The 27,806-nt window shown below is 40.1% G+C and overlaps 1 protein-coding gene across 1 annotated transcript in view; it reads left to right on the forward strand.

Moving 5' to 3' along the window:
• The window catches only part of DOCK8 (dedicator of cytokinesis 8), a 234,866-nt gene that overhangs the window by 45,703 nt on the left and 161,357 nt on the right, over nucleotides 1–27,806 (forward strand). The window contains 3 exon segments of the mRNA XM_038527147.1: nucleotides 5,045–5,147; nucleotides 16,961–17,136; nucleotides 19,975–20,046. Of these exon segments, the coding sequence (XP_038383075.1) occupies nucleotides 5,045–5,147; nucleotides 16,961–17,136; nucleotides 19,975–20,046 (351 nt within the window).

Below are 27,806 nucleotides of genomic sequence, written 5' to 3' on the forward strand. Positions count from 1 at the left end.
GTTTCAGGATGGGGGTAGGGTCTAGGAATCTAGATTTTATTAAGCAGTTGATAATTTGATGTATATGATCCATAGGCCACACTTATTAGCAGCATAAGCTGCATCATTAGTTCCACTGGTACTTAGTCCCAACTGTATCACAATTATCTGTCCATCTGAATAAAAAAAGAGCTTTGCTACCTATCCCCTTGTATTCTGACTCCTGAGTAGGAGTACCAACACTTTATTTTTTAAGATCTATTCATTCATTCATGAGAGACGGAGAGAGAGAGAGAGAAAGAGGCAGGCAGACAGAGAAGCAGACTCCAACCAGGAGCCCGATGCAGGACTCGATCCCGGTCCTGGGATCATGACCTGAGCCAAAGGCAACCACCCAACTGCCGAGCCACCCAGGCATCCCAAGTACCAATGCTTTAAACAAATCCCAGGGCTCCCTCCCAGTTTGATTTGTAGAAATAAAGAAAATAATATTTTAGGGGCACTTGAGTGGCTCAGTGATTGAATGTCTGCCTTTTTGGCTCACATAGTGATCCCGGGGTCCTGGGATCCAGTCCCGCATCAGGCTCCCCACAGGGAGCCTGCTTCTCCCTCTACCTATGTCTCTGCCTCTCTCTCTCTGTCTCTCTCTCTCTCTCTCTCTGTCTCTCATGAATAAATAAGTAAAATCTTAAAAAAAAAGAAAATATTTTAAAACATTTTGAGTTACTAGAAGAGTGGCTTAGCTCATCAAGGAAATATCATCATAATATAAATCTAGCATCATGAAAGTTATCTTAGACATGTTGAATTTGGTCTGAGACTCAAATACAGAGGAAATAAGAGCCATATGCAATCACTACCTGTGTGGACACCAAGTCTGTATGACCCCTTCCCTGGGCTGAATTCTCCCATCTGTGTAGACAGGCTTTCCCCTTCACTATGGTCAATGTAGAGATGAAGAGGGTTGATTTTGACTCTGGGGTGCTAGGTGCTCTTGAGAATGAAGTTCCCTATCACTAACTTAATAGCTGAAATTCACAGAATTTAAATTATTCTCAAGAAGTGCACCTGTGCCTGCGTGCTACTTTATATGTATACACTTTTTTTTTGAATGATGAACTTAGGCAACTTTACATCAGAAAGAGCTGAATGAGGTAGTTATTAAGCTACTTTATATAACTACTGAGAGGATTTCTGATCCTTGTGGTGTATTTACACATATACTGTTAGTCATTTCTATTCAGCTCCTTACATTACTTTTCACTTGTAACTTTTTGGTATGTACCTTTCCATGGGTGAACCTAATTCATATATTTATTTTAAGTGGGAAAATCCTATTTCACCTATTTGCTGTTATTTACTGGGGGCTCTCCCTCACATTAAGTGCTATGGTTATTTTCAATTATTCACCACCATACACAGAGTTCTTATACTCATTTCTGCTCAAATTATATGTTTGTATGAATCCCATAGGGCATATTCTCCAAAGCTAAATGATTACATTACAAAGTAATGATAGTTTTATAGTTCTTGTTGTGTATTACAGTGTTGCTTTCCAGAGGCACTGAACCAATATACCACCCTGTGGGGTCCCACCGGGGTGTGGGGCATGCCGATTTTCTCACAGTTTGACCAACATGTGATTTTGTCATTCTAGCTTATTTTTGCTGGTTTAATATGTGTGTAGGACATCTCCAGAGAGACTTAATTTTGACTTTCTTTAAACAATATAAGTTCTTTTCCTTATGGGACAGTTCGCTATTTTCGTTTTAGGGACAAAGAATTCATCTCCATATTTGACGGTTTTGAAAGGATGTGTTTAATTGCATTCCATAGAAGTGATCCTGTAGGCATAGGAAATAGGATCAGGCTCGACTGTCAGGGAAGAGGATCAGTTGTATGGCTCCGAATTAGGAAACTGATGTGGAGAATTGCAACAGAAATCCCGCCTGACCCCATTTAAGGAAAGATTGAAGAGCAGGAACATTCTGATTGCATGCTGAAAAAAATATTGGGGTTTTGGCACAGGACAACAGATTTTGCTTCAAAATGAAAGCAAGCATCTGTCCCTGCTTCCTTTCTTTGACTCTCTTACTATACCACTCCTTTCTTGAACCTTTTTAGGTATTCCCATTTCAGGTAGATGCCTCTGGTCTATGGCAGGAAGAGCTTCAGAATGACCAGGAGACTAAATCATGTGGAGAAGACCTGAGGGCAGAAGTCTCAGGAGCAGTGAGTCATATCTGTCAGAAGGCATCCAGGTCATAGCGAAGGATCTTTGCTTGGTTGTCTTTTCCCTCCATGTCTATGGTCATCTCCCTAAGTAAGCAGATAAGTGATGACCATGCTGTGTTGGGTTCCTTTGGTGCCAAACACAAGATACAGTGTGTTCATGCAAGATGGGCCTTTGGATATGGACAGTGGTCTAATCTGTTGGTTTTTAAAAATTGATGATTGTTCAACTTGTAATGAAAATCAGCCTATTGAGTACTTGAAAGCAAATTCTGAAACTTTTTCTCCATTCCTGGCTGTTCCATTAAATTAAGTAATTTTTGCCTTCACTCTTGTGTCTTTAGGATACTTATACACATCTGTATTTATATCTGTATCTATATCAGCTTTATTTAGAAATAATTCACATACCACACAGTTAACCCATTTTTAACATGTGCAGGTCGCTAATTCTTAATATATTCATAGAATTGTGCTTCCATCATCACAATCAATTTTAAAACATTTTCATCACCCCCCCCAAAAAAAAACCCTCCTCCCATTAGCAGTCACTCCTCATTTGCCTCCAAGGCCCAGTGCTAGGCAACTACTCATCTACATTCTGTCTCTATAAATTTTCTTATTCTGGAAATTTCATATAAGGACTAATAAAATATGTGGTCTTTGGGTTTAACTCCTTTCAATTCACATGATGTTTTTGAGGTGCATCCATGTTGTCATTTATAGCATTACTTCTTTTTTATTGCTCAATAATATTCCATTGCATGATGGGCCACATTTTGCTTATCCATGCAGCAGTTGATAGACATTTGGGTTGTTTCCACTTTTCTATTATGAATAATGCTGCTATAAACATTCATGTATAAATTTTTATATGAAGGTATGTTTTCATCTCTCTCAGATATACACCTAGGAGTGGAATTGCTGGGATATATATGGGAACACCATGTTTAACTTTTTGAGGAATTACCAGACTATTTTTCATTTTTTTTCTTTTTTCTTTAATTTTTTTTAAATTTATTTATGATAATAACATCACAGAGAGAGAGAGAGAGAGAGAGGCAGAGACAGAGGCAGAGGGAGAAGCAGGCTCCATGCACCGGGAGCCCGACATGGGATTCGATCCCAGGTCTCCAGGATCGCGCCCTGGGTCAAAGGCAGGCGCTAAACCACTGCGCCACCCAGGGATCCCACTAGACTATTTTTCAAAGCGCTTGCACAATTTTACATTCTGGCTAATAATGCGTGATGCTCCAGTTTCTCTATCCTCACCAATACCTGTTATTGCCCATCCTTTCTGCTATAGCCATCCTAGTCATTGTGCAGTGGCAGCTCATGCAGTTGCATTTCCCCAGTGGATAATAGAATACTTCTTATCCTGGTATGTTCTTAGACTTAAAAAAATTAAACAAGGACAATATCTCAGGAAATTCAGGAATACAGGTAGTATGGCCTGCTTTCACTTCCTGGGGTGTTTCACACTCCACTGCATTGTCATGTAGGGGCAGTATCCCTGGCATAAATGTGCTCCAGCCATTTTCTTCCATCCTTTTATCCATTCATCATTCAGAATCATGGGAAGGAGAGATCATTGTCCTGTGTTGGGTTATGTGCCCGCCCCCTTTACTTTGTAATTATGCCTAGACAATGTACAGCATGAGTGTATGACTCTTGGAAGAACATTAGGGTGCTCTCAGATTGGGAGGACCTGAGCAGACTTTCTGCTTCTCTAGAAGTGCCACATTGCCACATTTGGGAGCCAAGCAGACCATGTCAGAAACCTTATCATGAAGGTAATGAATAATTATGCCTTAGTACACATTATAATGGAGAAAATATAATGAGCTTTATTTATAATACTCAAATATTATACTTTAAAATTATAATTAAAAATTTATATAGCCCTTTGTTGGATGCACAGCATGTTTCAAATATATTATCTCATTTGATCTTCAATAAATGTCTGTTAGTGTCTAGTTATACTATATAGCGGTCTCACTGTGCTTTAAATACATTTTTGTGAATTAGCCTAAGAATCTTCCCACCAACAAATGAGATCAAAAGAGAAATGTGACATGAGAAAATGTATTCTGAGCTTCAAACAAATGACTAACACATGAGTACCTCAAAGTCAATCTGCTTGTAAGCCAGGGTTTCCCTGTTCAACAGCTCATGACAGTAGGTGTGAGTAGACAATGGAGAACAACTTTCACGTAACTGGTTTCCAGCTACCAATGATGTTGGCTGAGGGGACAATGGCTCTGTGATACGGATGACTCGAAGGCTCACTCTATCGGGAGCAGTTTGGAAAAAGTACAGTCCTTGGAATTTTAAGTAGCATCTAAGGTGCCTGCAAGGAGGTGGAAGTGTTCATAGAATAGTTCTCTAGAGTGTTTTATCATAGCGGGCAGCTGGCCAGAAGAGTTCAACTGCTTAAAATGAGAATGGCTGGATCAAAATGGCAGCATGGAGGATATCTGGATCAAAGAACAGATCTCCTCATGCAGAAACAATGTCTCTGAATGGCTTGGGAAGAAGGATCCAAGTGCCCTGACTCTTTCCTTGGGCCTCAAACTCTTCCTCTGCGTCATACATTTACCCTTCCAGCAGGCATGGTTGGTTGTAGGTGTCTGGGCCTTTACGAGCTTTTCAAGAGTATATACTATCAGACAAAAGCTACAATGTTCATTCATAGGCCACGGAGGACATATTTGTTCTGCCAATTACCCAGCCAGGGCATGAGTTTTATAACATGATACCAAAGATTGTATCTATAATTGTGATGATTTGTTAAAAATAACCACTTCATTTAGATGTTTGTGTTTTACCCAAGGTATTCTTCAGCGGAAATAAGGAAACAGTTCACTCTCCCGCCAAACCTTGGCCAGTACCATCGACAGAGCATAAGTACCTCTGGCTTCCCCTCTCTTCAACTAGTAAGTATGAGTTACAGGTCTGCTTAGAGAATGGTCAAGGGCAGAAATGCACAGCATACGCTTTTGCTTCCCAATTTTCCTTAGCTTTTCCACTGCCACCTTACACCTCCAACCACCACTTCCTAATGCCATGCCTGCCTGTGACACCAGACTATTTCTTCTCTTCCTCCTTCAATGTGATCTTAGAATGAAGTGTGGCCCCCTCCAGGGCTGTGGTTCTAAAGTCTCAGGCTTTAGTGGGCAAACAGGCTACTTGATTTTACCCAAATTAGGATTCATATTTTGGGGGAGGGAGAGTGGCCTGGAACCTTACTATCGTTTGTAATAGGCTTTTACTGGGAAAAATATATCCCCAATCTGAAAAGCCAAGTTAGAAACCTTCATTTTTAAAAAATTGTTTTCTTGGAAGTATAATTCAGATACAATAAATTCACTCATTTTACATGTACAGTTTGGTGAATTTGGCCAATTTCTAGTCATTTAACTTCTGCTCAATCAAGGTATGGAACAATCTCTTCATCCAGCCTACAATCCAAGGCAATCACTGCTCCACTTCTGTCACAATTTTGCCTTACCTGGAACTTCATATAATTGGAATCACAGGGCAGACCTTCATTTTTGAAACACACTCCCCTTTGAAGTGGAACATAGTTTATATTTTTATATTAACACCGGCCATTGGGTGCACATTATGTGTTATAGTATTTGAGGACTGAATGCCAGACATATGTCAGGTGGAATAAACCTGACTTAAATGAGATGATTTGTAAAACCAGAAGTGAGTATTCACTTCCTTTGTGGAGCCTGCAGCCCTTGCTGTACTCACTTCCTCACACAAAGCACAGCGGTGCTTTCTTGCTTGTTCTAGTGGTTATCTTGGGGAGGTTAGGTTATTTTTTTTTTTTTCATTTCTCACTTATTACTTCAAAACCACTTCTGCTCTTCGAAGTTTGGTAACCTTCCACTTGGCTTCCTGTTGCCGCCATCTTGCCTCCTGTAACAATTTACACGCCGCGTAACTGTGTATCTTTTCAAGGTATGTTTACTGGAGTGATGTGTGGTTGTTTCAGTAGGATAATTTTGTGTGTTGGGTCATTGATAAAATAGTAGTAGTAAAAAATGTGTAGCACCTTTTACTGCACAAGGTAATGACATTTCTTAAACAAAACAAAATAAAACCCATTTATGACTTCAGTGGCTTGCTAGACTGCCCTTTTTGTTTGTACTTTTACTGTCTCAAAATTGCAGATTATATATAAAAGCACATTAAATGCCTAATATCTGTGCTTTCAGATACACTAGATAACCTTTAGACTAAGAGATATTAGCTATGTTTTTTTTGTTTAATTTGGTGCTGATCTATATTTCATTGAAAACCAAGGGGGGAAAAAACTTAAAAAAAAATTCCTGACTCAAATTGTATTCCAAACGATGCAAAATTCAGTTAAAAAGTGAGCAGATATATATTCATATTTCAAAAAAGTTAAGGAGGTGGGGTTTGGTGTCTTGCTTGTTGGTAAATTAAGACTGTAGCTTCCTGCAGTTGCTGTCTTGAGAAACAGTGTGGACATCATTTAATTAAGAGGCTTTAAGGAAGTTTAGCGAGCAAACTTTAACCCTTCTCTACACACCAGCTTTGACTTTTATGCTGCAGCTGTAAATTTTTTAAAGTCACAAAGAAAAAAAAAATTGCTTACTATCTACAGCTGTTCTTTTGGCTGTTTTGCCACCTCATCGGTAGGTTTTCACAAAAGTGATCATTTTGATGCATTTCTTCATTTGCTAGGTAGTCAAGTTAACATGGGGCTTAACTACCCATCTTGTAACAGAAGGTATCAGAGAAGTAGCAAAAATAAGCAACTGCGTTTAGCTCTTAAAGAATCATGTGTTCCTACGTGTCATAATTTATTCCTGGTTCTATTTGCCAATGAATAGCCTTTAAAATATATGACTCTTAGTATTCTGGGTTAGCTCCTGAATCTCTCTTCCCAGATCCCGAGTCCAATTTCAGCACATCCTGCTGCCCCTGTTCCTTCTTGTTAACTGCATGAGGAACAGGAGGCATGAGGGAGGCGTGAGGGAGCCAGGATGCCTGATTTTAATTCCCCCTTTGAAAACACACAGCCTGCCTAGGAAACCACGCTAACGTTTACTTGGTACTGGGCGGTAATGTCACAGTGAAGTAGCTGTTCTTTCCTCTGAGTCATCAACCTGAATAAAGGTTCCTCCAACAGACATCATCAACTTAATGGTGATTCCCCTTTACCTTAAAAAAAAAAAAAAAAAAGAAGTTCATTTCATAGGAAGATAATGGGACATTTCAGCAAGATTCATTCCCGCCAAGGCAGAGAAGCAGCTTATCATCTAAAGATCTTCAAGCTAAAGTAGCTTTAAAAAAAAACAACAACAAAAAAACACAACTTCTCTTAAATGCTCTAAGCTCTTAAATGCTTAAAGCTCTAGGCTGTTCATTGTATTATTTTGGACAATTGAAAAGTAAGACCAAGTGCATTTTGACCTTTGTTTCCCTTACCTTTATACGCTGTCTTTATATGCTATCCATTGCAACAACCCCACATGCTGATACAAATGGCTGTTTAATTTTTACAAGTATTTAATGGTGCCAAGTTATTTAAAATCCCATCAGTAGGGCGCTTGGGTGGCTCAGTTGGTTGAGCACCTGACTTTTGGTTTTGGTTTAGGGAATGATCTCAGGGTTGTGAGATTGAGTCCCTCATTGAGTTCCAGGCTCAGCTCTGGGTCTGTTTAAGATTCTCTCCCTTTGCCCCTCCCCCTACTCACACGTGCACTCTCTCCCTCTCTCTCAAATAAATAAATAAAAATCTAAAAAAACAAAACAAAACAAAATAATCAATTATGTTTGCTGTTTTGCAAGAGGTAAGAAGTTGACCACAATGGGGATCCCTGGGTGGCGCAGCGGTTTAGCGCCTGCCTTTGGCCCAGGGCGCGATCCTGGAGACCCGGGATCGAATCCCATGTCGGGCTCCCGGTGCATGGAGCCTGCTTCTCCCTCTGCCTATGTCTCTGCCTCTCTCTCTCTCTCTGTGACTATCATAAATAAATAAAAATTTAAAAAAAAAAAAAAAAAAAAAAAAAAGAAGTTGACCACAAGCCTAAGTGGACCTCATTTTGCTTGAAGTTAACATGCCTGCTTCATGAATTTGTGTATATGAATAGAATTTTTGTGTTGCAAAAAGTTGCACTGTATCATAAAATTTACTTTTCGTTTATAATAAATCATTAAAAATAATCACATATTTTTTTTACATATTTTTTTCTACAAAAACTCATCAGAAGGATCTGGGGTGAAGCATTACTGCCACTGATTAGGTATATAACCTGGAGCAAGTTAACCTCTGTGAAGGCTTCAGCTTTTTCATTTGCAATGTTGGTGTAACAGTGCTCCCCTCACTAGGGTTTAATAGAATGGTATCATAGATGTTGTGTAATCAGTGGCAAGTGGCACAGTCCACATGTTTGGCACTGTTGTCCATGTACTGGAGACACTGTGGGAGTTTAAAGGGTGGCCAGAGTGGTTTCAGCAATGAAAGGCCTTGTGGTCTACTTGAGGGGACAGATGATACAGTGGGTCTATATCATCTTTAAGCATGGTTGGTGTTCAAGAGGTGGTAAAAGCTTTCTGGGGGGAGGCTGAGAAGACTTAAAGGACGGTTCTTAGCCCTGGCTGCACATTAGAATCATCCAGGACCTTTAGAAATATCTGTGGCTAGGCTAACCAGAGAACAATTAAATCAGAATCTCTAAGGGTTGGAGCCTAGGTATCAGTGTGTTATAGTTCCCTGGGATTCTAGCATGTGATCCAGATTGAGGATTGTTTAGAGACCCTAGAAGTATTCCAAATAGAGAGAAAAAACATGAAAAAAGGTAGTTTCTTTTATTGTCTTGGTTGCTCTGAATTTCAGAAAATGTGGTAGGCAAGGACCACTTGTTAACCCTATGGATATATCCTTATGTAAATATAGTGGCTTCTGTTGTAAATCTGATCAATCAAATGAGAGGAAGGGTGTGTTTGGGGTGTGTGTGTGTGGTTTTATTGGATTTTTGTTTTTTAACTCTACTTGTAAATGTTAGCTGTGATGTATGTATGTTTTCAAAGAGGTAAAATAATTTTAGGTGTTGCATTCTTGAATATGAAGAGGACTGACCATTTTGAGTTGGCTTTTTTAGACCTGGTGATATGATGGTAGACTTGCTCTGGGTCTCTTTGACACTCCTGTCAGAGTCTTTTGTGACAAGCGCCAAAGAGCATGGCCTTGTGTGTAGACTAACCTGTTTGTAGCATTGCCCATTGGCTTTGGCATCCTCCATTGTCACAGCCACATGGACAGGTTGATCAGACACCCTCTAATGCCAACCATCTAAACAGGCAAATGACTGTATATTTGATGTCTTCATTAAAATGAAAGAGTAAAATACTAAAACTATTTTCTGATTATTCAAAGTTGAAGGGAGAGTGAAATACAAGAGAAGAAAAGGTTGGGATTTCTATCCTAGGGTAGAAAGGAGAATTTGAGACACCATATGTGGTTAATAACCTTAACCTACATTTTCATAGAGGGAAAAATTCTGTTTTTAAAAATGAGAATAGAAAAGTTTTGAAGTGGAATGGAATGGATCAGCTGGAATGTAACAGTTCTTGCTGAAGCAAAGGTTGTAAAAGGCCACATCCTAAACACCATGGTTACATGACATGTTTGTGTGTAACATTTATGTAAAAAATAAAAAGTCTCATGCCTTAGAAGGTGTTTTTTTAATAATATGTTTAAGCTTCTGTGCAATAAAGCAGCCTTTTTATTTTACTACCAAGGATGACCTAAATGTTAGATAACTTGATCAATATGGTTCTTTAAAATTTTTCTGATGCTGTTCATCTTTTGTGCTTCATCTTTCAAGGAGTTGGGCTGTCCTTCGGTTTTATTGATTTCCCTTGAGGGGATATGATGGAAATGAAGATCTCAATATAGTTTTCATGCAGATTCACAGTGGAACATAAAATGACAGGGTGGCAGCCTGTGTGCAGAGCAGGAGTTTCATTACTACCATTGAAAAGCAGGGAAATTAGAGTATCTTGGTAAAAATAGATTGATGCCCATAATGGCATGTCAACATCTTCTACTCATTGGTACCAGTAGAAGATTGCCATTGGTAGAAGCAGGGAAGCATCGTTTAATCTAAGCCATGAATTACTTTTAAATCACTGAAGCAGAACCTTACTGTCTTCAGTTCTGTTTACTTAAATATAGTAGAGGGCTGAGAGGATTGTCTTGAGTATTCCCTCCTTCCTTCCATCCTTCCTTTCTTTCATCTTTCCAGAAATATGTATTGGGCTTCACTCTGTGCCAGGCATTGCTTTAAGAGGTGAGGATATGATAATGAATACAACGAAGGGTCTAGCCTCATGGAACCTACATCTATAAGGGGAGACATAGACAAATAAGTGAATGTAGACTGTATCAAGGGGAATTAAGCACCTTGAAGAATAGAGGAGAAAAAGAGGATAGAGGGTGACATAGAAGATGAGCTATTTGGGTGTCTATTGGAAAGGAGACACTTGGGGAAGAATTCTGCATGAACTTGACAGGTATCTGAAGGAAGAGTATTCTAGGAGGAAGGAGCAGCAAGTGCAAAGTCCCCAAGATAAGAGTATGTGGTATGCTCCAGCGACAGCAAGGAAGTGGAGTATGAGCTGAGCAGAGGGTGCAGTTGCAGAGGAGATGATCAAAGGAAAGCACGGCTGGGTCCTAGGCCTCAGAGACCACAGAAGAACTTTGGCTCTTACTCTGATTAAGATGGGAAGTCTCAGGAAGCATTGAGCCAGAAGCCAGGCATGATCTGACTTTTTTTATAAAGGTGGCTTACAGAGTTATTTTTATAAGGATCACTCTGGTTGCTATGTGGAGAGTAGACTGGGGTGGGGAGGGCATTACAAAGTTGTCACAATAACTCTGGAATAGAGTTACAAATGTGTCTTCAGGTATAGAGTGATGCCAGTAGAGAAGGTGAGAAGGTTGGATGCTGAATATATTTCAGAAGTAAAGTGGGTAAGATTTTCCGATGAACAATATGTAAGGCATAAGAGAAAGAGGGAAAGCAACATTAACTCTGAAGTTTTTGCCCTGGGCAGCTGGCAGAATGGAATTGCCACTCCCGAGATGCCAAGACTTAGGGGATATGGAGAGAAAGATTGGCAGGAAAAGTAAGAATTCGTTTTGAATTTGTTGGGTCTGAGAGTCCTATTAGAGCACCAGATGGTGATGTTTGGGTGTACTTGGAAAAGTCAACCTGGATTTCGGGGTAAAGATATACATTTGTAATTTTTAAAAATGGTATTTAAAGCCCTGGGAGTGGATGAGCTCATATGAGAGTGAATGCAGATTGAGAAGTAAAGACATTTTAGGACTGAATCCTGGTGCACTGTATCCAGCGTAGGAGGAAAACCTAGAAAAAGTGATGTTCCAAAGGTAGAATGACCAACCATTCCAATTTGTTCTGTATGGAGGGGTTTCCTGGTACATGGACTTTCAGAGACTGGGTCTCCCTCCATCTGAATGAAGTGTTGCAAGAAAGAGGGAGTGATTAACTGTATCCAGTACTGTAGCTAAACCAGGACTGAGCAGTGACCATTGAATATGGCAACAAGGAGGTGTTGGGTGACTGACAAGACATTTCTCACAAACAGCCAAGTAGATTCCATAAGGGTGAACACACGTGAGGTTACAAGGCCAGTACACCTGGAGATGTCATTCCTCTCCCCAAGCCTCACATAGAGCAGAGTGAAGCATACTACACCCCCCACCCCATGCTATATAACGAAGGACCCTTGGGATTGCCTGTGTGATTTGGATCAAGTCAACCTCTCTGTTTTTCAGCATCCTTATTTTTTTTTGAAGATTTTATTTATTCATGAGAGACACAGAGAGAGACACACAGAGAGAGGCAGAGACACAGGCAGAGGGAGAAGCAGACTCCCTGCAGGGAGCCTAATATGGGGCTCGATCCCAGTACCCTGGGATCATGACCCGAGCCAAAGGCAGACGCTCAACCACTGAGCCAACCAGGTGTCCTTCAGCATCCTTATTTGTGAAATATCCAGATTTGCTATTTGAATCTGCTATCAGTCAGTGTGCTCTCTGAATACTACACTGTGCTAGGAGTGACATAGATTCATTTTAATCAGATATGGTTCTGGTGCTGTAGGAACTGTCAGTTTCAGAACAAATTGCATCCAATTCATGTCAGCAGAACTAGCCTTTGATGTGCGTTAGGGGACAAGGAAAAGCTCAAACTCCCTTAATTAAAAAATGGATATCTGGCTGTGAATAATTGAAGCACTTAGGGTGTTTATAATCTTTTTGTGTAATTTCTAGTCTTCTGTTGATGAGGCCTCTGGAAAAAGTAGCCAAAAAGGAAGACTGTGCAAGTGTTCACTAAGGAAGTGTTGGAAGTTGCTTTGGGGCAGTGACTGTGTCTCCCACCTAGTGCTAGTCCACCGTAGGAACTCAGGGGGTATTTGTTGAATGAATGGAAGTAGATGGATTAGTCCAGGTTTGGTCAGAGCAGTGGAACCAGGAAGAGATGCATTTGCACAGATATTTAGGAGCTGATTGTAGAGAAATGGCTTACCCATTGATGGTGGCCAGCTAAGTAGGTCCACAGAACAATCAGGAAGGCAAGATCCCAAGCAAGCCAGAACTCCATAGACAGGAGTTCAAGCCTGGAGTCCTTCAACTGATTAAGACAGCATCCACCTGAGTAAGTCAGGCCACTTAGGGGAGTCTCCTTTAGCGTGACTTAAAGTCAACTGATTAGGTAGGGGACTTTAATTATATTAGTAATATCCCTTCAACAGCAGCACCTAAGTGTTTGATTGTGTCAGTAGAAGGTGTATGTATGCTTCAAAATGACTGTAGGAAGAGAAAAATCATGTAGCCCACTCAGACTAGAAACATACTAGGAAGTAAATATGGGGAATATAGTTCAGCCTAGGTGACTTGACAATCAGGATAGATAAAACCTAATTTAGGATCATTTGTAGTCTTAAGTGTTTTTGTTGTCTTTTAAGTTTTTTTCTGTTCATTTGTTTCTATTTTGGTTATTTGGAGTTTTTTCTTCTATTACTTTAACAAGTGATGGTGGCAGTGTGGTAATTCATGGGATAAGGGCACCTTCTTGGAATTACTTTGGATTATACCATTTAATCTAGTCTTGGGTCTTCACCGATTAGTAGGCCATATGTACAGCTCAACAGCAGAGAAAACAAAATAGTTAATTTTTGTGTTTGGCTTTTGAGTTACCGAGAGCTCCAGTCCTGCCTTAAGGATGGATATTAGACCATCCCCCTCAACCCTGTGCTCAGACTTCAGCCCCCAACAAAATAAAATACCGCGGCAATTCTCTTCAATAATTATTTCTTCCCTTTGCTTATCAGTAGATCAGTATAGTGTATGTGTTTGTGGGTATGTGTTGATTACCTCATAATAAAACCTCTTCTTGAGATTAAGACTTGAGAGAGTTTAGAAAAGAGATATCTCTTTTGGTTCCTAGTTATTATCTGAATTTGCAAGAGGAACAACCTCCTCGGAGGCCCTGGTAACAGTCCTTGGGGTCTCCACCCACTTGCCAAAAGCAAGCCTAGTTTACATCACTTTAGGAATGGACAGTTTCCTCTGATTCAGCCTAGAGAGAGTAGGGGACACTAGCCAAATGCCAGCCTTGTCTGTCGTGCTGGAACCACACTCAATAGTTCTATCATATGGTTGGTGTTTAGAGTCTACTCAGTCCTGAAATATATGCTGACCTCGAGAGTTTGACTTTATGATCAATCTTGGGTATCGATTGTACTTGACACATTGCCCCACGATTAGTGCACAGTGAGGATACTGTGTCCTATATCATGGCTCCCCTCCTCAAAGATAGCATTATTTACTTATGAGAGTGTGGCAAGCTTCACCATCTCATGGATGACTAGAGATCTGGGGAGAGATGCTTGAAAGGAGATACCTGTACTCTTCTGTATCCCTGCCCCCTCAGCTCAGTGACTGGCATTCAGCAGACACTCAGCACATCGTTGCCAGAGGAGGGAGTCATCTATCCTCATCACCCAGGTCCTTGGACCAGCTTTTCCTGTAGGTGACAGGTGGTGCTGTCAGCTAGGTTTGTCATCATTTGTAGCTTTGGATTTCAGGGTCATGACAAGTAGAATACATTGGCTGGACTTACTAGAGATCCATGCTAGTGTCGCAATGCTTCAAGCTGTGTTTCAACATAATTTTTAAGTATTTATTGAAAGTGCCTTGGCATGAGGAATTGATATTCTTTATAATAAATGTACAGTTGTTATTACTTTGATAAATTAATTACTTTATGTTATTACTGTGAGCAACTGGCCTCATGAGAAACACAGAGTGGAACTTGTGGGTAGTGGTCATTGCAGTTTTCACTCACTTCCAAACACACTGCCTTGTGTTTTAATTATTTCTGGAAGTACAGATTCCCTAAAATACCTGCAAGAGAAAGCACAACTATTGTGGTTAAGAACATGAGCCTGCCTAGGTGTGAATTCCAGAGGGCTTACTTCATGTGGGCAAATGATCAAATCTCTAGCCTTCAGTGTCCTCATCTATAAAATGAGGATAATGAGAGTGTGGATCTTATAGGCTCTAGTGAGGATTACATGACATAATGTATATAATGACCTAACCAGTTTCTTGGCACAAAGTAAGTGCTCAATAATTATTAGCTTAATGGGTATTGACTTGTCAATAATAAGATTGGGTAGGCAAAATATGCAGTTTCCTTTCCTTTTTTTTTTTGTTTGAAGTTGCTATTTATTTATTCATGAGAGACACACAGAGAGAGGCAGAGACATAGGCAGAGGGAGAAGCAGGCTTCCTGTGGGGAGCCCGATGCAGAACTCGATCCCAGGGCTCTGGATCACGCCCTGAGTCAAAGGCAGATGCTCAACCACTCAGCCACCCAGGCACCCCAAAAATGTAGTTTTCTATTTCAGTTCTTGACTCTGAACTCTCTGTACTGGGTTATGGTAAGAGATGGGAAAATCCACTTTCTCCTTTGAAGTTAGTTGGTCTTATGCAGGTCTGCATAGATAGTGCCTGTCATTTACTCTGGCAGAGGCCAGTGAGGTCCTTTTGCAAACTCTGTCCCCGCTCTGGATGCTGCACAGGCTGGTATCCGGCTGGTCCACCCCTTCATTTTGAGAGGCACCCTATAAGGACAAGACATTATGTCAGCTAGCCACCTTCAAGAATCTCGGAGAAGAAGGAGGGCCCATGTTGACTCGGTTCTTGGCTTTTTGGCTTTGTCCTTGGGCCCCAGGGCATCACTCCCATCTCCACCACTAGCAGGGATGGCGAGGGTGGGAGGAGGCAGGGCAAGCCACACCTACCTTCTCTGATTTTGTGTCCTTTGCCTCATAAGCAGCGGCACTTTGCTCCTGTCCAGCCAGGAGCCCTCACATCTAGTCTGGTGTATGGTTTCAGGGCGGTGAAAAACCGGTTTTGTTAGCATTTCCCTTGGGTCTGGCCTTGTTTCACATGAGGCGGTACAAGTCAGGAATCTGAAGTGCTTGTTTTATTGGTCCATGGTCAGGGGAGGGAGAGGGAGCAGAGAACAGTACCTCCTTGGGCTGCTGATTCCAAATAGCCTGCCCTAAATGAGCCCCACAGAGCTGCTGGTATTCTCATTATTCTACAACTCCACTCGATCTGAATCTTTTGCTTCCTAAAGGCGACGGTTCCTGTTTTGGGATTTCACAGACAAGAAAAGAATATTTGCTTAATTGCCAACCTTTTATTTTATCCACCATAGAAAATTCTATTTCAAATTATCATCAACTTCTGTTATTTCATTTGTTCTCCCCCTTCCCCACTGTGTATAGTTGAAAAGCAAAACAAAACAATCCTTTAAAAGGGGAGTATAGGGGCATCTGGGTGGTTCAGTTGGTTTTTAAGCATCTGCCTTCAGCTCAGGTCATGATCCCAGGATTCTGGGATGGAGCCCCACATTGGACTCCCTGCTCATCAGGGAGTCTGCTTCTCCCTCTGCCCTCCCCCTTCTTCTGCTCTCTTTCTTACATAAATAAATAAATCTAAAAAAAATATAAAAGGGCATATGTAAACTCAGCCAATTGCCCTTAGTTTACTCATTTAACTACAGTCCAGTGAAAATGTCTTCCTGACCAGCACGGGTGAGTCCAGAAGCATCTGGAAGTCAGTGACATCAAGTCTGGCTCACTGGGGGCTGTGACTATGAAGTGCTTTCAAGAACCAACATATAGGGTAAGTCAGGCCAAAGGAAACCTGGTGCCTGAATGCTTAAACCGAAGGAGCGCTGAGTTTGCCTGGATTTCTGGAATGTTGCCTCCATGCGCCGCTTCGCTGTATTTGGGTAAACAGGGCCTCAGAGAGCTTTTACAGGAGAAATGATCAAATTCAGTGAAGCCTCGTGATCTCATTTTGGATCTCCTCAGGATTCCTCATCAAGATGCAATTAAGCAGCGAAAAAATTCTGCCTTGGGGTGTGATTTGGGTGCCTGACCGTGTTCCGACTTGCCGCGCTGTCTCTTCCCCTTTCCGGATCGCTGCTTCTGGGGTTGACAGGCCCTCCGACACAGCTCCCCGGGCTGGGCCCTGGAGCCCAGGGCTGGCCGAGGGGAAGGGCGGGCCGGGGACACGCCGACCGCCCGCCGCCTTGGCGCTTTCCCTGGAAACCTTGTGGGGACCTCCTCCTCTCCCTTCTCTTTCTCTCTCCAGCCTCAGTTTTATGACCCGGTGGAGCCAGTAGACTTTGAAGGGCTTCTGATGACACACCTGAACAGCCTGGACGTGGAGCTCGCCCAGGAGCTGGGAGACTTCACCGAGGACGACTTAGATGTGGTGTTCACGCCAAAGGAATGTCGCACCTTGCAGCCCTCCTTGCCGGAGGAAGGGTAAATGGTTTTCCTAACACGTAGACGTGAGTGTGACGTCATGGCTGTTATTGGCAAGGAGGGGGGGTTCCTGAATTTTGGACTTCTTTTGAAACTGAAGGTACTCGGATTGGTGAAGGTGGGCAGGGTGATCCCATGGTCCTGTCGCCTGTGGGAGTTTCTAAAATGGTCTGACCAGTGGCTTTGAAGAGGCATGTGGGATTAAGCCAGTTAAAGGGATGAGGTGGGACGATATGGAATCCTCAAGGAGAGGTGCCCATGGAGGCCCGAGAGCCTGGACTCCCTGCGTGTCAGCTCAGTGCCCACAGGTGACTCCTGTGAGCTCACAGGCCTCAGTTTCTCCATTTGTAAAAATGTCAAGTTTTTCACTAATAACCCATGAAATGATTCAGAAACCTTTTAACTGTTTCCACGTAAGACTGGATCAGGTCACAAACAAGTCCAACCCACATTTATTGAGTGTCTACTATGTGCTGGGAACTGCCATGAATAGAGCAGTAGGGCAAAGTTCCTTCCTCTGAAGAATATTTTGCCAAGTGAGGAAACAGCGGGAAAGCTCTGTGGAGTGAATATGTGAATAGCTGTTTAGAGCTTGAGTTTCTACGGTGGGTTAGTCTATGTGTTTCTAGTCTATGTGTTAGCTCTTGGTAGCAAACAATGGAATTACTTCTTGATGAAACTCTTGTTACTTCCATGGCATAAAAAGCAATGCCTCTTTAGAAGTTGAGGATGAACTTTTATTTGTATTTATTTATTTATTTATTTATTTATTTATTTATTTATTTATTTAAAGTTTTTGTTTGTTTGTTTTTGTTTTTAGATTTTATATATTTATTCATGAGAGACACAGAGAGAGAGGCAGAGACACAGGCAGAGGGAGAAGCATGCTCCATGCAGGGAGCCTGATGTGGGACTCGATCCTGGAACACCAGCATCACACCCTGGGCCAAAGGCAGGCGCTAAACCGCTGAGCCACCCAGGGATCCCTTGCATTTATTTTAAAAACAAAATTAAGATTCACATCTCTCCTGGATATTTTCAACCTTGTCATCTTCCCCCAAAAAAGTCCCCAGTAGGAGATCATGAAACAGCCCCTGTCCCACTACTGTGGGATATATTCTAGTCTGGATTTGGATATTCATCCGTCATGATTTAAGAATGTTGGGTGACAGTGATATGGTAGTATCATGAGTCTTGGCTCTCCTGTTTTGATAGTTCTTATTCACATAGGAGAGCTTGTCATGGGCTCAGCTCAGACGTTTCAGAAATACTCACTCCTCAGAAAACACACAGTGGGAAATATTCCTCCCATTGTCAGCCTATTTATTCAAGCATACCTTTAATATAGACAAGGTCTCTTTTTTTCACCTTTGACAAAGAATCATTTCATATTATTTCTTTGTCTGAAATTAATGGTTACTCATTTAATTATTTTCAAATGAGGTCAGACTCTTGGAAGATCCTGTTTAAAATACTTAAATTTAGAGATAGGATTTTTTGAACTTTGATTAAAGAGGCAGGTTTTTTTTTTTTCTTAGCATCAGTAATGTAGTATAATATTACCTTGTGATCAGAATTGCTAGCTCAGACTGTCTGATGACTTTAAAACAAGCTCTGCTATTTCAATCACTGCCAAAAAGTCTGCCATTTTAATCAAAACCCAGGAAGGCATCATCGTCCTCACCAGAGTAAACAACAGGTGATTCCCATTGACCCAGAACTTTATGCTGAGCTCTGATAGTGTGGTAAATGAAAGCCTGCATTCCACAGGTGAAAGGCCTGGGTTTAAGTCCCTGCTTTTCCATGTGCTGGGTGACTTTGAGCAAGATCCTTCTCATCTTGTTCTTCTGCAAAATGAGAATCATAGTGTATGCCCACGCCCTTGGGGGCTGATTGAAAATTAACTGAATTTTTTTTTTTAAAGGGAGGGTTAACTGAATTAATATGCATAAAGTGGTTACATCAGTAACTCGTGCATAATAAGTGGATTGGAAGTATGAACTAGCCTACATGGGTCTTACTATGTGCCAGACACTCTTCTAAATACTTCCATGATGACTAGTTAATCCTTTCTGAAGGAGGCACTCCTCTATTAGTAGAACTCTAAGATGAGGACCCTGAGGCATAGAAAGGTAGCCTGAGGCCACGTAGCTAATAAGGGATGGGGCTAGGATTTGGGCAGTCATATTTAGTATGTAGTATTTAGACCCATCCGTCTCTAATACCAAAAAATTTGGAAAACCAGAAAATAGCTTTGCTACTATGTGGCATTATTTCTGATTTAAGACTCTGAAACATTTGGAGAGTATCTCCCATGGCACACTTTTATGCAGGTATGACAAGGACTGCCCGATTTGATAATCACTGACCAAACCCGGTGTCAACTTCCCAAAGCCTAAGACAATGGTTCTTCTTCATGGCTTTCCAAAAGGGAAACATGCATGTCCTAACAAGGTTACACAGGAGCAAAAAATATGCCCAAATTATCCCTGTGAGAAATCGGTATTTATACTTATTTTTCTTATTACGTATATGATTACAGCTAGTTCTACCTGTCTGGTGTTGGAATGCCCTGAAGGGATAGGTATAGTTTAACGTGATTCTCTATAATAAAGAAAACCCACAAAGCATCAAATGCCAACATGCTTGTCTCTTCAAAGTAAAAATGCTATTGCCTGAGGAATACTTCAGACACTTGATGAATGGGTAGGAATGCCCCTGGCGTTCCCACCTGATATGGATTTGAAATCATGCTGCTCTCCTTGGTTATGATAAGGGAGTGTTGTGTTGTTTTTATCCAGTAATAACATGATTTTATCTCATTTTCCACCTCATTAGGGTTGAACTGGACCCTCATGTCAGGGACTGTGTTCAGACCTATATTCGGGAATGGCTAATCGTGAACCAAAAGTAAGTTCACTTTTCTTTTCTCTTTACCTGTATACTTATATTGTTAACTTTTACAATTGTTTCTTCATTAAATTTTTCAAGTGCAGTTTTAGGTAGGTTTACAGGAAAATTGAATAGAAAATACTGGGGGTTCTCGTATGCTGCCCCTCAACGGTTCCCCTTATTGTTAACATGTTGGGACTTGGGGAATTTTTGGTTTGGTTTGGTTTGGTTTGGCTTGGCTTGGCTTGGGTTTTGGTTTGTTTGTCGCACATGTGCCCACATGACTGTTAGCAATAAATTTTAGCAAGGAGGTGAATTTGCAAATACGGAATTCATGAATAATGAATGTGAGTTGACTTGATCTTGCCTCCTATTCAAACCCCTGCTAAGGCTCTGTACCACCTACTGTATCAAAGGTAAACTCTGTCTGCTTGTCTTTGAAGGACTTTAATAACCTGCCCCCACTGTATGTATTAAAGCGTATTTTACTTACCTCCCAGATCCACTTCTTTTCTGCCAGGTCTGGCACCTCTTCCTCACCATTTCCTCCACCTAAACCAGCTTAGTCCTACCTCACACCTTGGCCCTGGCTGTTGTCCTCTGGGTATGCCCTCCCCTCCTTCACCTGTCTGTCAAATCCTGCCTATGGATCCAAGGCCAGGACAAATTTCCTTTTTTCTTTAGGCAGTCTTCTCTGACTGATTCATTCTTTCTTGGGTAGATCTTACGTAAGTGTGATATATTTGTTAGAATTGATGAGACTACCTTGTTATTAACTAAAGTCCATAGGTTACATTAGGGCTTATCTTTTGTGTCTTATGTCCTACAACTTTGACAAATGTATAATGCCATGTATCTGCCATTGCAGAATCATATAGAATAGTTTCACTGCCCTAAAAATCTCCTATGCTCCCCACATTCATTGCTCCCTGGCAACCAATTACCTTCCCACTGACTCCATAGTTTTGCCTTGTTTCTTCATGTCTTTTTGCAGCTTGAGAGCTCATTTCTTTTTTCCCCTGATATTTCCCCTCTGTGGATTTACCAAAGTTCATTTATTCATGGAGAAAGTTACATTTTAAGTATAAAGAATAGGGCCTTTTTGGTTTATTTCCACTCAGATGAATTCTTTGGGAGTTGAGGGGGACAATAAATGAATTGAAACTTGGCCTCAGATTCATACACACACAAAAATCCTCAACCTGTATATGTGTATGTGTTGGGGAGCATGGTGGGGAGTGTCTGCACTGGGGACATATCCTCATTAGAAAAAACATCAGAAAGCCTTTACCAAGACAGAAACAGTTTGAAATTCTGCTCTCCTCACCTCTCTTATACTCCAGTAAGAATTACTGTTCCGTGGGATAAACAGTGGAAGATTTAGGGGGTTGAGTTTTATCCAGTTCCTGGAAGTGTGCCAATGAATTTGTGCTGATGTTTTTTGGAGGAATGTCAGTAGGCATACTATTTTCAATAGCTGAGCAGGAGAAAGCACGCTTGCAAAAAGTAATTAAGGGAAAGTTAGATGTTAATCCATCATGTGTTCTAATTTCCAACATGAATGGAAAATGAAGCTTGCCAGGCAGTCAAGGAAGATTATGCTATGCTGGTAATAAATAAAAAAATTCTGAACAAGTTGTTCTCAAGCTTTTAAATGTTATAATAAGAGATACTTTCTGGATATTAAGATTCTAAAAAAGTCTGAGAAGGAACAATAAATAGAAAGGTCCATTTTACTGCATTTGGTTTTTATTTGCTACTTGGGACACTGTATTTTTTCATTCCTCATGGCAATTCCCACTGGAACATTCTTTTTTCCATTTTGCACAAACTTAAAAGAAACAAGGACTCTTTCAGAATACTCATTTTAGAAATTTTAGAGGTTATAGAGAAATAACAGGAGAAAAAAATCACTCAATTTCACTATAGACAGATAAGTGCCATTAACATTTGATACATAGCCTTCAAATCATATTCATTTGTATATGTATTTGTATAAAAACTAGATAATATTATAATACTATTTTGTAGTGTGATGCTCTTTTGGTCTCTACAGTAAGTAGTGATTATCTCTATTTGCTATTACATATTCTTCCTCAACCCAATTTTTAAAGGTTGCATGATATATTTACATCAGAGTTCATTTAACCAATTTTAATATTTACATGATTCCCTGTTTTTCAGTGTTATATACCCCAATACAGTGATACCCTGTGTACATCTATGGGTTTTTTTTCCTTCAGAATAAATCCTCAGAAGAGGAATTTCTCTGTCTAGGAGAAATGCACAAATGTAAGGATTTAGGAATAATATATCAGAAAGATTATCAACAATATGTGTATGAATCCTCAAGAATATTAGATGTTATCTTTTAATAAATTTCCAATTTCACTTGTAAAGAGACTTTTATTTGCATTTTTAAATTATGACGTTGGGCATGCTTTTCCATTTATTAGTTGGCCCACTTGTCATTTTTCCTTCAAGTTCTGCTTATTCATGAAACTTGTGCACCTCTATTAATATATTGGGCTTGTTTATCTCTAGGACTATCTTTATTTGGTAGAGATATTGATGCTTTGTCTAGCATTTATTACAAATTCCTAACACAGGATGTTCCTTGTCTTTCAAAATCACTTATAATTTTTTAACATTCAGAATTATTTATGTAATCAAATCTGTATTCATAATTTTCTATTATGATTTCTATTTTGCTGCCATGCTTAAAATGTAATTCACAAACCTGATATTATTTACTGGGGATTTTGGACTAAATGTTAATCCAGACCATTAGCCACTTGATTGTTGTTCTGTTTCCTTATGTGTCCCTCTTTGTTTTTATCTCTTCTGTAGGAACAGTGATTGTCCATATATTTATTTTATGCAAATGTTTGTGTCATCCCCTCTTTCCCCAATAAAACAAAGTGATACCTGCTTTAATTTTATCTTTGGCAGCATACTGGGGATGGAAATTGCCATTTGTCCTGTTCTCCACACACTTGAATAATGGGCCAGTTCCTTTCCCAGAAATTAGGTGGAAGAATTCAACTCTGATACTGATCATCAGTTTCTGGAAGCTTTGACTAGTGTTTTAGAGAGGAAGCGCCTTTTTCTAACCTGCTCTTTGATTCTTTGGTACTCTGAATCTGAAACTCTGAACATGAAAATACATTCCTAGCACACACTCCTCCCAGAGATCATTCTGCCCCCTTATGCACCTGTAATATTTCGTTTGTGGGGAGAATCCAGTACCAGACCCCTTTATCTCAAAGCCTGCATACATTTTCAGCTCAGTTGTTTTATCTGAGTTGTTTCTTAATCATTGCTGGATGATGGTAGAAAGAGAAAGGCAAGGGAGGTGGGATTTCTGCTGGTGTGAAGCAGTGCAACCAGGTGGAACCTGGCAGTGGCTCCATTCATAAGCCACTACAATGAGGAAAGAGCATTCAGGATTCTGGCTTATGGAGACCTTGACTGCTCAGGTCCTGGCAGGGGGGAAAGTACAAAGTGTCTGCCTTCCTTTGAGTTCCCCTTTGGGGAGATAAAGCATGGCATGTCATTTTGCCAACTCCATCTGATCCACAGAGATTCTGTCCAGATTCAGGTATTAAGTTGTCTGCTCATTTTTTGGACTTTCCATTATTTTCTGCATCTTCATGAGCAGTGTAGTGGGAAGGTGGAGGAGAACACTTATAGGCATTGCTGACCAGTTGTTGCTTAGTGATTAATTAGCTCTCCTTTGAATTTGTTATTTTATGTGACAAATAATACACACTTATTTTGAAAGAAATCAAGTAATGTAGAAGTGTATTAAATAAGAGGCAGTCTCTTGCCTCACTCCTTACTTGCTCCCTGCCCTTCTCTTCAACCCACTCTTAGTCACGGAGGTCATCACTATGTAGACTTCCAGAGCTTCCTTTCATACCCTCACAAATATATATACATATAGATATGTATATACATTTGCATTTTACAGAAATAGTATGTAATTATACCTGTGTAAATATGTATATGTCTTGCATACACACACACACACACACACACACACACACACAAAATATACTTTTTTCAGTAATATCTTTGACATTTTTCCATGTCAGAGATCACCCTCCCTGCCTGGTATTCCAGGGGCAAAGGAATGTATCATTAAGTTACCAAATTTTTCTCTATTGATGGACATTGAAATTGTCTCCATTTTTCACTATTATAAATAATACCACAATAGACATCTGTGCACACTTGTCCTGACACGTGTGTGTGAGGATTTCTGAGGGTAGCAATAGAGTCAGTGCATATGACACATCCTCATAAGTACTACCAAATTTTTCTTCAGGAAAGCTGTATTGATTGATTCCATTACCAACTGGGTATGAGACTGCCCTGTCCTCCACCCACCCTCACCCCCCCGCCACATATCCTTGGCAGTGCTGGATATAATATAATTAAATATATATATATTTATATATATAATTAAATATATATTTATAAATAAATATAATTAAAATAAAATAGAAATGCCTGAAATTGTATTTTTGTTATTGTAAACTGGAAGCTATTTTATCTACTTTCTTAATATTGTTTCCACCACTGAGTTCTTCTTCCCTTATCTATCCTAAAATCCCAGTTAACTATATCCTTATCGTACCACCTGACTTCCTTCTCCTGAATATTAACCCAAGTGAAATGAAAACCTATATTCACATAAACATCTATATGCAAATATTTATAGCAGTTTTGTTTGTGATTGTCAAAAATTAGGAACAACCAGATTGTATGCAATGGGGCAATGGATAACCAGACTGTGGTACGTCCATACAATGGAATGCTATTCAGCGGTAAAATAGAACAAATTACTCATGCATAGAGCAATATAGATGACTCTCCATTGCATATGCAATGTGAAAGAAGCCAGACAAAAAAGATGATGCATGATTCCATTTGCATGTTATTCTGGAAAAGACAGAGCCATAGGGACAGAAAAAAGATTATTGGTTGCCGGGATCTGAGGGTAGGGAAAGGAATTGACTGCAGAAAGTCATCAGAGAAACTTCTGAGGGTGCTGGAACTGTTCTAAGTCCTGATTGTAGTGGTGGTTACACAACTGTACCCATCTGCCACAACTCACTGAACTGTCATCTAAAAAGGGTGAATTGTAATTGTGACCTAAAATTCATGGATAGAAATCTGAGATAGTTTCTGGCATTCATTAATTACTCATTAATTGAAAATCTGTTGCTTTGCTATGGTTTTTATGTTATTTCACAGAATGGTGATTTCTCTGGAGCTGGAGTAAATGGATTCAAGTCTTGGGTCTACCACTTAGGTGCTGTGTGACCTAAGGCAAACTGCTTTTTTGTGCCTCAATGTCCTAATCAGGAAAACAGGAATTAGAATAGTGTCTACCTCATAAATTATGTTATGTGCAATGAATAAGTTAACATATGTAAAGTACCATGATTTCTTGGCATATGATAATAGGTTATTGATATTGATGTATTACAGATTTTGGCTCAGTTGTCCCTACCCACTTGACAAATAATTTCAATAAGACCCATTAGTAAGATAATATATGCAAAGGGAAAAAAACAAGGGATAACTCTGTTGTTGAAGATTTCATTTAATGATCCAGGGTAGATTTCACCTCATAAGCACTATAATTTCTATATTCTTGAAATAAAGATAAGATTTGGAAAATCAGGAGGTTTACTCCTTTAGGGCTTATCTAGTTCCAATTAAACCTGTCCAAAATACTCCTTTCAAGTGAAATAAAATCTGAAGACTTCAGGAAAAGTGCTTATATTAGCATGTCAAAGGAGTGAACCCCAAACTCTATCCCATATATTTTAATGCACTGTTGGTGGGGGAAACTACTTTCCTCTGGAAGACCATACTTAATGAAGCCATTTCACCTTCTATGGACATGTCTGTCATCCATAACCATGCAGTCAAACACTGATTTAGTTGGCTCTTTTATTCCTCAATTATCTCCTTGCTGATATTACATTTCTCTGTAATATCTAAGGATAGACTTTTATGTCCTTGCTATCTGTGATAATGGCTTTGAATCCCACTTAGGGGGCAGGGGAGTAGATAAATGGCCACTTGTGTTCCCTCCCACGCTCATAATTCTATAGAGCATTTGCCACTCAAGTTCTATAATTGAGGCTTTTAAATCAGACAAAGAATGCTGTCTGTGAAGGATAGAGGAAAGTTCTAGAATTTCTTTTTCACTTAATAAGAAAAATTCAACTACACAGAAACACAAAGTACTTGATCTCCTTTTGGGGGAAATACATTTTCCTACTGGAAATGTTTGTGATACTTAGACTGGAAGATGTCTTGAATGGATGCCATTCTATCTTTCATGTCTATACCATAAAATATGGTGTCATAGCTCTAAAAATAACAGCACTTTTCTCTCCATGACTTTTGGAAATGACCCTTGATCTAATGCTATGTTGGTGCCACGGCTGCATGTTCATCACCTCTCATTTCCAAATATTTGGTAATCTTGTATGGATTGATGTTTGCGGGCATCTTTTGGGTCACATTAAATACTTAAGCATTATTTCCTCTGCCATTTTCTCTAAATGAACTAAGAGTGATTCACTTAAGTTGTGTTTGGTGTCTTGGTGGGAAGTCAAACTCTTAAGTAATTAAACTTGTTTATATGCTATTTATTCTTGGTGTATTATCCGCAGTGACAGTGAAACATTTCATGAGTGTTATGAGCAACATCATAAAAGCCCTTAGACTTTGTCTTTCACCCTGGGTGATTAAGGTAATTCTGAAGGAAGGTCGTGCTCAAGGAGAGCTAGGACATCAAGGAATGGGGTATCATCTGTTTTATTACTCCATATTTTACTCCCAGTGAACTGGTAAACAATTAAAATTCAAACACATCGGTGCATATAATTCAGTTACTCCCAAAACACCATAAAAATGTCTCCCTGATCAATAATTGCTTATTATGACATGCATTTGTCGTGCTGGCTGTCAAGATGTTTAGCTATTTGCTTTCTAAAAGTACAGAAAGCAAGCAAGGCTCATCAGCCTGTGCAGTTACAGAGAGCAATCCAGGTGTGGAAATCCCTGAGCTACACCTGAGCGGTTACACACACACTCCCATCCCCACACATCCACACCCCTGAAGCCCAAAGGCCAGGGCTTTCACGAAGCCTTCCCTGACCTGGCCAGAGGAAACTGCTCCCTTCCGTGGATTTTCAAATCATGCTGTTTGTATTTCTCTTAGAAGCTCTTGTCATACTCTACACTGCTTTATATATATTTTTAAAGATTTTATTTATTTATTTGAGGGAGAGAGAGAGAGCACAAGAGAGAGCAAGAGCAGGGGGAAGGGCAGGTGGAGAGGGAGAAGTAGATTTCCTGCTGAGCGGGGAGCCTGACATGGGGCTCGATCCCAGGACCACGAGATCCTGACCTGAGCCAAAGGCAGATGCTTAAATGACTGAACCACCCAGGCGCCCCTCAACATTGCATTCTGATTATGTGTCTGAATGTTTATCTCCCCTGCTAAATAGGTGATATTTTTCACTAGACTATGACTTCACTGAGGACAGGGACTCCTTTAAAGCTAGGATTTTTGTATATTCCTTTTTGCATTCTCTTTGGTGCCTATTCTCAGGAGATCCTTTACAAACGTGTTGAATAGGAGAATGAACAAAACTTTAACACCAAATATCCACATCATGTTCCTTTAAGAAAAGCGTTCTCAGATCTATCAGACTCCACAGCGTATTTCTGTGTAATGAATATTTTGT

Source organism: Canis lupus, chromosome 1 (genome assembly GCF_011100685.1).
Source record: "Canis lupus familiaris isolate Mischka breed German Shepherd chromosome 1, alternate assembly UU_Cfam_GSD_1.0, whole genome shotgun sequence".
NCBI lineage: Eukaryota > Metazoa > Chordata > Mammalia > Carnivora > Canidae > Canis > Canis lupus.